This window comes from Rhincodon typus, chromosome 32, assembly GCF_021869965.1.
Source record: "Rhincodon typus isolate 14 chromosome 32, sRhiTyp1.1, whole genome shotgun sequence".
In the NCBI taxonomy this organism is placed as follows: domain Eukaryota; kingdom Metazoa; phylum Chordata; class Chondrichthyes; order Orectolobiformes; family Rhincodontidae; genus Rhincodon; species Rhincodon typus.
In genome coordinates, this window is record NC_063363.1 from 1231143 (window position 1) to 1243630 (window position 12488).

Here is a 12488-nt window from a genome sequence, read left to right on the forward strand (position 1 = left end):
CCTAGGTCCCTCTGTTCTACAACACTACCCAAGGCCCTACCATTATTGAATAAGCCCTACCTTTGTTTGTTGTACTAAAATACAATACCTTGCATTTATCCAGTTGGAACTCTATTTGCCATTTTTCAGCCCATTGATCCATTTGATCCTTTTGTAATCTTAGAAAACCTTCTTCACTGTCTACTATGCCACCAATTTTGGTGTCATCGTGCCATCTACTTTCTCATCCAAATCATTTATATAAATGACAAACAAAAGAGGACCCAGAACCAATCTCTGTGGAATACCGCTGTGACAGACCTCCAGTTTGAAAGCCAACCCTCCACCACCACTCTCTGTCTGCTGCTGTTAAGCCAATTATGTATCCAATTAGAAGAAAATTATTTCCTTTCTATAACTAAGATTCTTTCTTTTTCAACATTTCTTCATTGCTACCTCTCTTTTATGCATGATTTACATTTATCTAGATTAAGATCCACCTCCTATATCTTAGTCAATACACCCAATTAGTCCTAGTATTTCTGAAAATTATTCATCTTTTTTTATCTGCTATCTGCCCCATTCTGCTTCATGTCACCAGCAAAGTTAATAATGAATGTTCTCTTGTTCTGAAGCTAGAGACAATGTCCTCTATAACACTCAGTCATTGAGAGTTCAGAACAGATTTCTACCAGTGGTTATTGCATTCTATTTCTCATATTCAGTCACTAAGCCAATTTCAATTCATGTAGATCACTTACCATTGACTCCCTGAGTTTCGCTGTCTCACATGAAGAACTTTGTCTGCATCCTTTCTATTTATTCCTTGTTGTTAACTTGTTGGACATTGTATCAGGGAACATTTCAGACAAGGAATAATATAATTTATAATAATATAATTTCCAAAGAAATGACAGCAGAACAATTAAAGAGGATGCATTGGAATATACAATTTGATCAGAGTGTTGGATGTACAGCAACAGGAGCAGAAAAACATCAGATACCTGCAGATATTCAAAAACCAAATTACAACCCACTGATCCAGACTCCATCTCTCTCCTGGTGTTGACTTTTATGCATGTGAGACACTCAGCTGACTATATATTATCCTGTAGTCCTGAGAATTTTCAATTCATTATCTTGTATTCCTGATAATATATATACATGATCTAGGTCTTGGTATGCAAGGGACAATTTCAAAGTTTGAGATGACACAGAACTTGGGAGAATTTTAAACTGAGGAGGACGGTGTAGAAGTTCGGGTCATTGACAAGTTAGTGGATTGGGCAGATAGGTGCAAATGAGGTTCAATATGGAGAAATATGAGGTGATGGAAACAGTGTAAAATGAAATATACAACTCTAAATGGTGCGCAGAAGCAGAGATGCCATGGAGAAACTGTTCCACTTGCAAACAGATTGAGAACCAGAGGACACAATTTTAAAGAGTTTGTAAAAGAAATAAATAAGAAATGAGAATTTTGTTTTTCACTTCGTGAGTAGTTAGGGTCTGCAATGCACTGTCTGGAAAGATGGTGCAGGCAGCTTCAATTGAGGCATTCAAGACAGCAGTGGATGATTGTTTTATTTAAACAATGTGCAAGGTTGCAAGAGTAAAGTAGGAAATTAGTAGCAAAAAAAGCTCAAAGAGCCAGTGCAGACACAATGAGCCAAATGGAGTTCATCTGCACAATAACAATACTATGATTGTGTGAAGAGTAGCTGTCCTGATTGTTCAGCACCATGTGGGTGACAATTTCCTTGATATTAGTTAATTCTGTGAATGACATCTTCAGTTAATATTTACTGTGTGTGTGAGACTCTTGGGTTTTACTTATTTTCTAAGTGACTCTTTCCTAATTCATCCATAGGATGAGGGCATCACTGGCCTGGCAGCGTTTATTGCCCATCCCTACTTATCTAGAGGGCAGTTAAAAGTGAACCACATTGCTGTGGGTCTGGAGTCACATGTAGGCCAGACCAGGTAAGGATGGCAGTTTCCTTCCCTAAAGGACATTAGTGAACCAAATGAGTTTTGTTTTTGACAATCCACAATGGATTAATGGTCATCATTAGCCTTTTAATTCAACATTTTTTAAAAATTAAAATTCCACAATCTGCCTCAGCAGGATTTGAACACAGATCCCCAGAACATATTTTGGGTCTCTGGATTAACAGTTCTTGCAATAATACCACCAGGCCAATGCCTCCCCATGATTATGTTTAGTCATTTTATCAACCTGTTTTAGATGTGTTATGACACACCTCTGGAATAGGTGGGACTTGAACTTAGGCCTTTTGACTCAGACATAGGGGCACAACTGTGTCATAGGACCCTTAGAATAGCAGAGGATCATTTCAATCCATCAACCCATAGGTTCTGAAGTTAGCATGCTCCCCCTGCACCACTCTCTTGGCTGCTATTACTTTTATACTTAGTTTCAAAGCTTCCTTTTTACATCTGTAAATAAACTTAATGAGTTATTCACATCTATGTATTATTTAATGCATGCGTTTATTTAATAAAGATGGTTTCTTAATGTTCCCCTGGGAATTCTATACATATAAATCTAATTGAAACATTGTAGTTTATTGATGGAACGAGTCTAATATTTGATTGTGGTAATGCAACAGGAACTTAATCTACTGGCATAGACTCTAGAGTTTATAACATTGCAGAGAATGGGAATGAAACTTTGCTGGTGTTGTTGGCAGTTCAGATGTTTACTGATCCTCTCTAGATTTTGCTGTGGGTTTGCAGTCTGATTAGTCCTGGTGCCAGAGCAGATGCATTTTAACGTGCAATGGGTAAGTGCTATCACTTGGCTACATCTGAGGTCCCCTGTTTGAAAACTTGCTCCCTACAATGCTCACAACTATTTTATTGTTTGATGATTGCTTTCCTCTTCCTTTCCAAAAGATGATGCTCATAAAGGATTCCAGCCTTGTCCACTGTGCTCAATCACTATGATCCTAGAACTTGAACATTAAGAGACAATAAATTCTCATTGGGGATATCTGTACATAACTACTCATTGAGCATATTCTGACGAGACAGCATTGGATACACGACAGCTAATAACTATACTGTTTATATAAAGTAAAAACTAAAGTAAAAGGAATGAATTTGGACGATTAAGGGACAACAAGGTGCAGAACTGGATGAACACAGCAGGCCAAGCAGCATCACATTTTCTGCAATTTTCTGATGAAGGGTCTAAGCCCGAAACGTCAGCCTTCCTGCTCCTGTGATGCTGCTTAGCCTGCTGTGTTCATCCAGCTCTGCACCTTGTTGTCTCGGATTCTCCAGCATCTGCAGTTCCTACTATCTCTGGACGATTAAGGGCTTGGGGGGACTCCTTTTCAGACAGCTCCTCAGGATTGAGGCCTTGCTTCCACTCTGGTTTGATGAATTCTGAGGATGGCTGCTAAACCCTATGCTCAATCTGCAGACTTTGCCACATGCAAGGCAGATGGTTCTTCAAGGGTAGGGTCAATAGGTTGTGTGCTCCCTCTAATGCCTCAACTTCACCCCTGCATATTTCTGGTAATGTTTCTCAAGATGTCTGGTACCTCTACAAACTGTTTGGTTACTGGTCAGGGTCTGTCAAGAGTCAGTGGGGATGTTTGACTCTTCAGGGATGCTTTGAGAACCTGAAAGGGTTTACACTATCCTTCTGGGAATTTCCTGGTATATCTCAGTTCCAAGCAGAGTTGCTTCAGGAGTCTAGTGCCATGTGTATAAACTACCAGTCCACCCATCTAAACCGGCTTTGAGTGATTAGCAACTTGATGCTAGCATTTTGGCTTCAGTGAGTGCCCTGCTGTTGGATTGTCTTTCTTACCAGTGGAGTGGGAAGATCTTGTGAAAGCATCACAGATGATAACTTCCCAGTGCTTTGAGGAAGAAAGCAGAGAGTGGGGATAAAAGGGTCTTTCTCAGGATGGCAGCCGGTGACAAATGGTGTTCTGCAAGGGTCAGTATTGGGACCACAACTTTTCACTTTGTACATTAATGATCTGGTGAAGGAACTGTGGGCATTCTGGCTAAGTTTGCAGACGATACAAGGATAGGTGGAGGGACAGGTAGTATTGAGGAAGTGGTGAGGCTGCAGAAGGACTTGGACAGGTTAGGAGAGTGGGCAAAGAAGTGGCAGATGGAGTACAATGTGGGAAAGTGTGAGGTCATGCACTTTGGTAAGAAGAACAAAAGCATGGACTATTTCCTAAATGGGGAGAAAATTCAGAAGTCTGAAGTGCAAAAAGACTTGGGCGTTCTAGTCCAGGATTCTCTCAAGGTAAACTTGCAGGTTGAGTCAGTAGTCAGGAAGGCAAATGCAATGTTTGCATTTATTTTAAGAGGACTTGAATACAAAAGCAGGGATGTACTACTGAGGCTTTGTAAGGCTCTGGTCAGACCACATTTGGAGTATTGTGCGCAGTTTTGGGCCCCATATCTCAGGAAGGATTAACTGGCCCTGGAGCGGATTCAGAGGATGTTCACGAGAATGGTCCCTGGAATGGAAAACTTAACATATGAGGAATATTTGAGGACTCTGGGACTATACTCATTGGAGTTTAGAAGGATGAGGAGGAGTCTAATTGAAACTTACAGAAAACTGAATGGCCTGGACAGAGTGGATGTTGGGATGATGCTTCCATTGGTAGGAGAGACGAGGACCCGAGGGCACAGCCTTAGAGTAAAGGGAAGACATTTTAGAATTGCGATAAGGAGAAACTTCTTCAGCCAGAGAGTGGTGAATCTATGGAATTCACTGCCACAGAAAGCTGTGGAGGCCAGGTCATTGAGTACATTTAGGACTGAGATAGATAGATTCTTGATTATCAAGGGGATCAAGGGTTACAGGGAGAAAGCAGGAGAATGAGGTTGAGGAACGTATCAGCCATGATTGAATGGCGGAGCAGACTCGATGGGCCGAATGGTCTAATTTCCGCTCCAATGTCTTATGGCATGACCTCACACTTTCCCACGTTGTACTCCATCTGCCACTTCTTTGCCCAATCTCCTAACCTGTCCAAGTCCTTCTGCTGTAGGTCATCCAAGTACCTGAATCATATAAGGACGTTCGGGTCATAGCTGTCTAGTAAACCATGATTGACATAAATCTTGGGCTTGAAATCTGGTTCTCAAGTATTCTTTTCTTCAGTTGGCCAAAGGTTGAATTGGCATGTTGGGAGGCCATCCTGAATTGTGTTGTGAGGAGACTCTTAAAATTTAACGAATTGCCCACTTTTTCAGTCACATGTGCAGTCTACTCTGCGGAGCCTTCTTCACCATCTCCATTAAGCTATGGCCATCTGCTGCCACCTATTCTTCTGTCATCCTAGTAAATCCTTACTGTTGGCACCATGCCAACACTCCAGCCAACTGAACCAATCAGCATTCCCCAAGGAGAACCAGTTACTGTGGCAACATACACCTTTACAGGCATGTTGTAGGCTAGACCCATAATTAGTGATGGTAGAGGCTTTGCTTATGTATCAGAGTGAGTACTTGCAGTGGGGGTCATTCAAATAAAGTTCACTAATTGATTCCTAATCTACAAGGAAAGGTTGAGCACATACTTATTATGGTTTAGAAGAATGAGGGGTGATCATACTAAAGCATTTAAGATTCTGACAGAGTACGATAAGGTATGTGCTGAGATAATGTTTGCCCTCAAGGAACTCTGCGCACAGTTTCTGGATAAGATATCTCCTATTTATGAAGAAGATAAGGAGGGACCTCATCTCTCAAAATGTTGCTATGCTTTGGAATTCTCTACCCGAAATTTTTGAACAACAATGAAGTCGAGGAATAAGAGGACCAGACAAGAAAGTCGAGTGAAGGCCATACTCAGGATCAGCTATGAATCTGAGGAAGGGTCACTGGACCCGAAACATTAGCTCTGTTTTTACCTTCACAGATGCTGCCAGACCTGCTCGGCTTTTCCAGCAACTTTGTTTTTGTTGTTGTTGTCAGCTATGAATCTTACTGAATGACAAATCAGGCTCAAGGGGCTGAATGGCCTACTCCATTTTTATGCACTATATTTCTGTATTGGACTACATTGGGAAAAAAATAGTCTAAGACTCTTCATCTGTCCAGAATCTGCTATTTTTGTGTTTTTTCCCCTGATCTGCAACCAGTGAAAAAGCCTAGAGCAACATCATCTTTCAAGCTTGACTTCAAATTCAGGATCCTTTCAAAATCAGGAAGCTATTTTATGTTCTGGACACACTAAGAACACCAAAAGATTTAAATTCTGTCTTTGCCTCCCTGGTGTCCTGCAACATTTAAAATATCTTGGGGTCATATCAGTCCATTGTCCTCCCCAGCACTGTATTGACTGAGAAATGTCAGTCTCCTGTGTCTGGCTGCTGGATTCGCTGCGAATTTTCAGCTTCATTCTGTTCCTGACTACAGGTTATGGATAAATAATACTTAGTAAGAACTGTCCACCAGTTGAATATAGGTAAACAGAGAGCTGGAGATTTCTTTTAAGTTCTTGATTTATTGAAGCAACATTGACTTTCTGTACTATGCATTATGATTTTCTTTATCTATATCCTGTTCCCATTTTTATGATCTGATAAATTGTTGCCCAAATTGTGAATTCAGCAGCACCTCTGCTACACGGATAAGGGATATAATTGATTAGGGTAATCTATAGGTGGGATTGTCAATATAGAACCGTCAGAAATGGCTAGGGTGCCAGAAACCAATTATGTCGGGTCGATAAGGATAATTAATTTCAAATGGTGAATCTTATCCAAGCATTTGAATTTTTAAAGAATCTAGCTCTCAAGTATCTGCAGAGTACCATAAAAAGCCCTGGTTTTGTTTGTGGACTTTGTAAAGAAGTGATCAATTACACAGCTCACATTTAGACAATGTCCATACTGTTCGACACAACTAATCAATTTGGGAAAATATTAGGGAAAGATGGTATTGTCATGATGATAGCAATGAAATGAGTCATTGGTAATCAGTTTTAATACTGATGTTGGATGAGGGAAGAATGTTGCTGTTTATGCATATCCCAGATGTTCCAATGAGTCACACCTGGGAGTTAGTATGGTTTGTAGTCCAACTGAAAGCTTTATAGGTGTATTGTGTGATTTGGTTGCATTGATCCCTGGATTTCCTGTTTGTGATGGGTGCTGTATGGGGAATTTCAACTTAAAGTTTCCATTAATTTTGCCAACGGTTTCCTGGGGTTTATCAATGCTGCTTTCTGGCTAGACTGGTCATCAAAGTGAGCCATCTAATAAACCGTCAGAAATCAACACTGCCCATAAAAGATAAAAAGTACTTGTCAAGACTATGCATTCTTGATTTAATTACATCTACAAAAAGAAATAGCCACTCAGACCTACGTAGGTTTGGTTGTTAATAATTTAACTTAACAATAATGTGCCACATTGTTCTCCCCTATGAGCTAATCAGACTGTTACAGCCTGTGAGGAAATAGACAATACAAGGAGTTTAAGCTTTTTCAAAACATGGTGTGTACCATGGGCCTCTTGTGTGTGCGTGTGTGTCTCTGTCCTGCCCACAGAAGACCTCAAGAAAATATCCAGTAACAAACTGTAATTGAGTTAGTGGCCAGAAGGAGATATTGCAAATACATGAGTTTTTAAAATTTAGTTTTGATCTCCTGTCTGACCCACCAACCAGGGGTTCAGCTGTGTCAAAACAGGTGGCAGTAGCGATGGTAGATTGTGATTCCTCATAATTTTGAATATTTTGCCAACATTCACCATCTAAGTTTAGGCACATGAAATAATTGCTTGGTTGGGAAGTAAGCTATGCCTTGAGCCCAGAACAGCCAGCTTCAATATGTAACTGATGTTGCCCAGGCATGGGAGCTGTGTCAGCTGGGTGACTTACAGAGGATGTGCAGAATTACAACTACAATACGGACAAATAAATAGACAAACCAGTTACAGCTGAAAGAAAATACAGTATTTATTGAAACCAAATAAGTAGTTCATCCTCTCTTAGACATCTCTTTGTCTCTGAAAGATTTGCTGAACGTTCAGTCAAACTGCCTTAAGATCTGATAAGTCTCCTCAGCCTCGTTGCTGATCTCTGGGCATGCAGGCTTTCTGTAAGTAATCAGATGTGACACGTTATGCTATAGACAGGCTCCTTGTGCCTACCTGCAGTCCTTGTTCCTTAAACTATGGTGTGTACAGTGTTGCATGGCTTGGTCCTGGAATTATTCTTCCGCAAATGCTAAGTGTAGCAAACGAAAAGTAGGCTGACAACCATGAAGGTGGCCCCAGAGACTGGAAAAAAAATATTATCAGCACCCTTTCTCCCTGAGGAAGAATATTGCATAAGAAGAAAGTCAGTGGACTGAAAGAAACACAAATCTTATGGTTTTCTCATTGCAAAAGCAAACTAAACACAAATCAGGGTTGTGGATCTATTTTTGATTTGCCATGCAAGTTCAGTCACCATTCACTGCTGATTCAGCTATAGACCCCACAAACAACCAACAGGCTCTGCATGTCACAACTCATGACAAACAATCACCACCAGGGAATTTAATGTCGCCATAGTGTTTATTACACCATCAGTTCAGTATGGTTTCTGACCTAGGGCCAATGCAGAATCAGTGAAGGTTGAATGTGAAACATTAAGATGTAAAGGATAGTAAGTGCTTTATTCATAGTGCTGTCAGGGAGCCCTCACTTTCAAACACTTCTCCTAATCCACTTAACTGCAAAATGCTGATCCCAGCACCTTTTGTAGCAACTCAGCTTCTCCACTTTGATGAGCTTAAAAAATGATTTTGTACAAACTAGTCTTAATCAGTCAGTACTCAAGGTGCTGCTTCCTTGTTAACATTCTGGGGACTGTAAGGACTGTATTGGTGGAGGGGTCAGGTGGGGAGCAGGTCTTGTCTCCTGCATCCTGATGTCCCGTGTACGTGATTATTCTTATGTTCAAGGCTGAGATAGACAGATTTCGAAACAGTAAGGGAATCAAGGGCTAAAGGGAAAAGGCAGAAAAGAGGAGTTGAGGATTATCAGATCAGCTATGATCTCATTAAATGGCAGAGTGGACCTGATGGGATGAATGTTTCTGTTCCACATCTAATGGTCTTTATCAATGCTTAGATAATGTGATGTTGCCTAGCTGTTAGACTGAATGGTCATCAAGGCCAAGATCAAACCTATCATGACTGAGGACCACTCAATATCACTCAGGTATTTCCACTGATTCGTTCACTGTATAGTTACAGCATTCCTAGGGAGTTGATGTTAGCGTAGGCAAAGTTCATAACAAACCATGCTCTGTGTTTACTTCCAGGACCTTCTGGGAACCCATCACTGAAGTACTTCTTCCCATTTCAGTGAGCTTGCTACTGTGCAGCTGAAGCTGAATGTCAGGAAAGCAGAGGAGAATTCTCACAGCTTGAACATCTGAAACTCGCTGAGTGGGATATTGTGAAACTGAAAGCTTATTTAGAACACTAAATAATGAATTGGGTCAAAATCCTAGAACTCTCTCCCCAGTGACATTGTGGATTTACCCACAGCAAATGGACCGTAGCTGTTCAAGGCAGGAGCTCACCACCACCTTCTCAAGGTCAACTAGGATTGGTCAATAAATGTTGACCCAGCCAGTAACGCCTGAAAGAATTTGAACAAAGATGCACTGAGCTGAGCTCTAAAACCTACAGCAATGGTAGTCTGCAATTTGCAATGCTGACACTCTGTTTACACTTTGGACACAGTGGCAGAAAGAAGGAATTACATTATTCTGTAAAAGAGGAAGGGAAAAACCAAATGGTTTCCTTATAGAACACTCACGAGCTCTACAATCTTTGCGAAAGGTATAGGCCTTGCAACAGACTGTCCTCCCACAATGGAACCTGGATAGGAGAGATTTCCTCTCAATCTACACTCACTGAGGATCATGAAAGTAACTTAAGGAAAACAATAAATGTTAATTGTAGTTCACCACCACCAGCTCACAGCAATACATGAGAGACAGAAAGAGGCAAAGAGTGGATTAAAAGATAGTAGAAGTGAAACAGACCTATAGTGAAAAATATGACACAGTTACAGATACTGAGACTGAAAGCTACAGACATGAGGATTCTTCACTGAAAAGTAATTTCTGCAATGCTGATTCATTTGTAGGCATGTTTTCTCATCGAGTCATGCTTTCCCACCTTGCTGGTTGCAAAAGCTCAGTTCTTCTACTTCAACATCCTATTTCTGGTTTAACTTTTTAAAAATTCAATCATGATGTGAGAGTATCACTGACTGGGCCAGTATCTGTTCCTCGCTCCTAGTTGTCCTTGGCACGGTAGTAGTGAGCTGCCTTCTTGAACCGCTGCAGTCCAAGTGCAACATTGTCTGGTGCTGAGGTTAAAGAAGAGAATGATAGAGGGGGAAGACACAAATTATAAAGACTGTAACTTTTTATTTTTCTGTACTTTTGACTGTGAGCTGGAATGGGAAAAATTATTGTTTTTTTAAAAACAAGAACTGTGGAAGGGTTGCTACACTTTTTAAAAGCAGGTTAGCAGCATTTATTGCAAGTGCTGTTTTACACTGTTGTTTGTAATAGAGTCATAGTCATAGAGTCATACAGCAAGAAACACACCCTTCAGTCCAACTAGTCCATGCTGACCATGTTCTCAAACTAACCTAGTTGCACTTGCCTGCATTTGGCCCTTATCCTTCCAAACCTTTCCTATGTATGTACCTGTTCAAATGTTTTTACAATGTTGTAACTGTACCTGCATCTATCACTTCCTCCGGCAGTTCATTCCACACTATACATTCCCTGTGTTAAAACATTGCCTCTCATGTACTTTTTACATCTCCTCTCACCTTAAAAATATGCCCTCTAGTTTTGAACACCACCACCCTAGTGAAAAGATCCTTGCTATTCGCCTTATCTATGCCCGTCATGATTTTATAAGCTTCTATAAGGTCAACCCTAACCCTCCTATGCTCCAAAGAAAGAAGTCCCAGCCCTTCCAGCCTCACCTTACAACTCAAACTCTCCATACCAAGCAAAATCCTGGTAAATCTTTTCTGAACTTTCTCCAATTTCAGAATATCCTTCCTATAGCAGGGCGATTAGAATTGCACACAGTACACCAGAAGAGGCCCTGTTGGAGGATGAGTGATGATGTTTATTGCAGATTAAGTGGAAACTTGGGAAGTGTAAGAGATGCAACAAGTAGCTGACCTGTGGAGTGGTGACCAGTTCTCAATGACAAAGGCCTTCTGCCTGCCAACAACTACGTGATTGGATCTTAGGTAGCTGAACAGCTTGTGTGTGTAAATGATTATAGCCAGAAGCCATCAGGGGACCTCAGGAAATTAAGGTAGGGTCCTTTTATCTGTAGTAAAAGCTAGGTAAAGTCTAAAGAAAACCAGCTTATTTTCCATCTGCCATTGCTGCAAGCTGTTGCTTTTGACTAGTAAGTGAGAGACTTTAGAATTTGTGAACCAGTCATTCTATGCTTCCTGCAAGGACGTGGAAAATAACTGCAGAGCAAGAGAGAGATCAACAAACAGCAAATCATGACAAGCAAAATGATCATCTTAATGAATCCTGTAGACAGGGACCATTGAACTGATTTGCATAAATTTCTTAATTGTTAACTTATGACATAAAAAACTGTCGGGTCATTTTGAGTTTCGTTTCTTTGTCAAATGAGAATATGCCGAATTTTCCAACTGCTGTTTTATCCTTGACCCTGATATATCAACTGTGCACTGTGCCCTCCCTGTCTCCTCTCTCGTAAGTCTACTGTTTTCTCCCAGGCTTTACCATTTTCTCAAAAACAATAATCACCAACATCATAAACTTACAGGTAAAATGATGTGACTTACAGCACAGACTGAGACCATTCAGTTCATCAAGCTTGTACTGTTACACAATAATTACCTTAGAGTAAAACCTCTCAAGGAGTTTTACAAGGTACAGCTGAGCAGGAAGTAGAGGACACATTAACTGAAATTGTATCAGTTTGGGAAATAAACTGCCATGATCAATAATAGGAAATCATTCTGGACCAGGACATCGTGGAATGAAACTCACAGCTAAGGGAAAAATTTTGGATTCGATATAACACACTGCTTGTTTATATTCCATTACAGATTAAAAATGGCATGTTTCACAATATTGATAACTGCATTTAACAGGTTTGTATATTGTACTAACACTTACGGTGCAGATTGTGTCATTCTTTTTGGTTTATATGGAAGAGCCAATAGTTCTTTCTGTGAAAGAGAAAGTTGTAAGTGATTCAAATCACTAATATTCAGTCATACCCAAAGAAACCAATAATCTGACTTCCTATAGAAGTAGAGATAAAGACAGAGACATAGAGTGTGTGAAACAGAGTGAGTGAGTATGTGTGATAACAAGGTGTAGAGCTGGATGAACACAGCAGGCCAAGCAGCGTCAGAGGAGCAGGAAGGCTGACGTTTCGGGCCTAGACCCTTCTTCAGAAAAATTTTTCTGAA

At 40.5% G+C, this 12488-nt stretch overlaps 1 protein-coding gene across 1 annotated transcript in view; it reads right to left on the reverse strand.

Moving 5' to 3' along the window:
• Nucleotides 1-7932: 7932 nt before the first annotated feature.
• The window catches only part of hoatz (HOATZ cilia and flagella associated protein), a 53155-nt gene continuing 48599 nt past the window's right edge, over nt 7933-12488 (reverse strand). Inside the window, exons 4-5 of the mRNA XM_048615390.1 lie at nt 12190-12242; nt 7933-8090 (exon numbers count right to left, since the gene is read on the reverse strand). Of these exons, the coding sequence (XP_048471347.1) occupies nt 8021-8090; nt 12190-12242 (123 nt within the window). The 3' untranslated portion in view covers nt 7933-8020. The remainder of the gene's footprint in view (nt 8091-12189; nt 12243-12488) is intronic.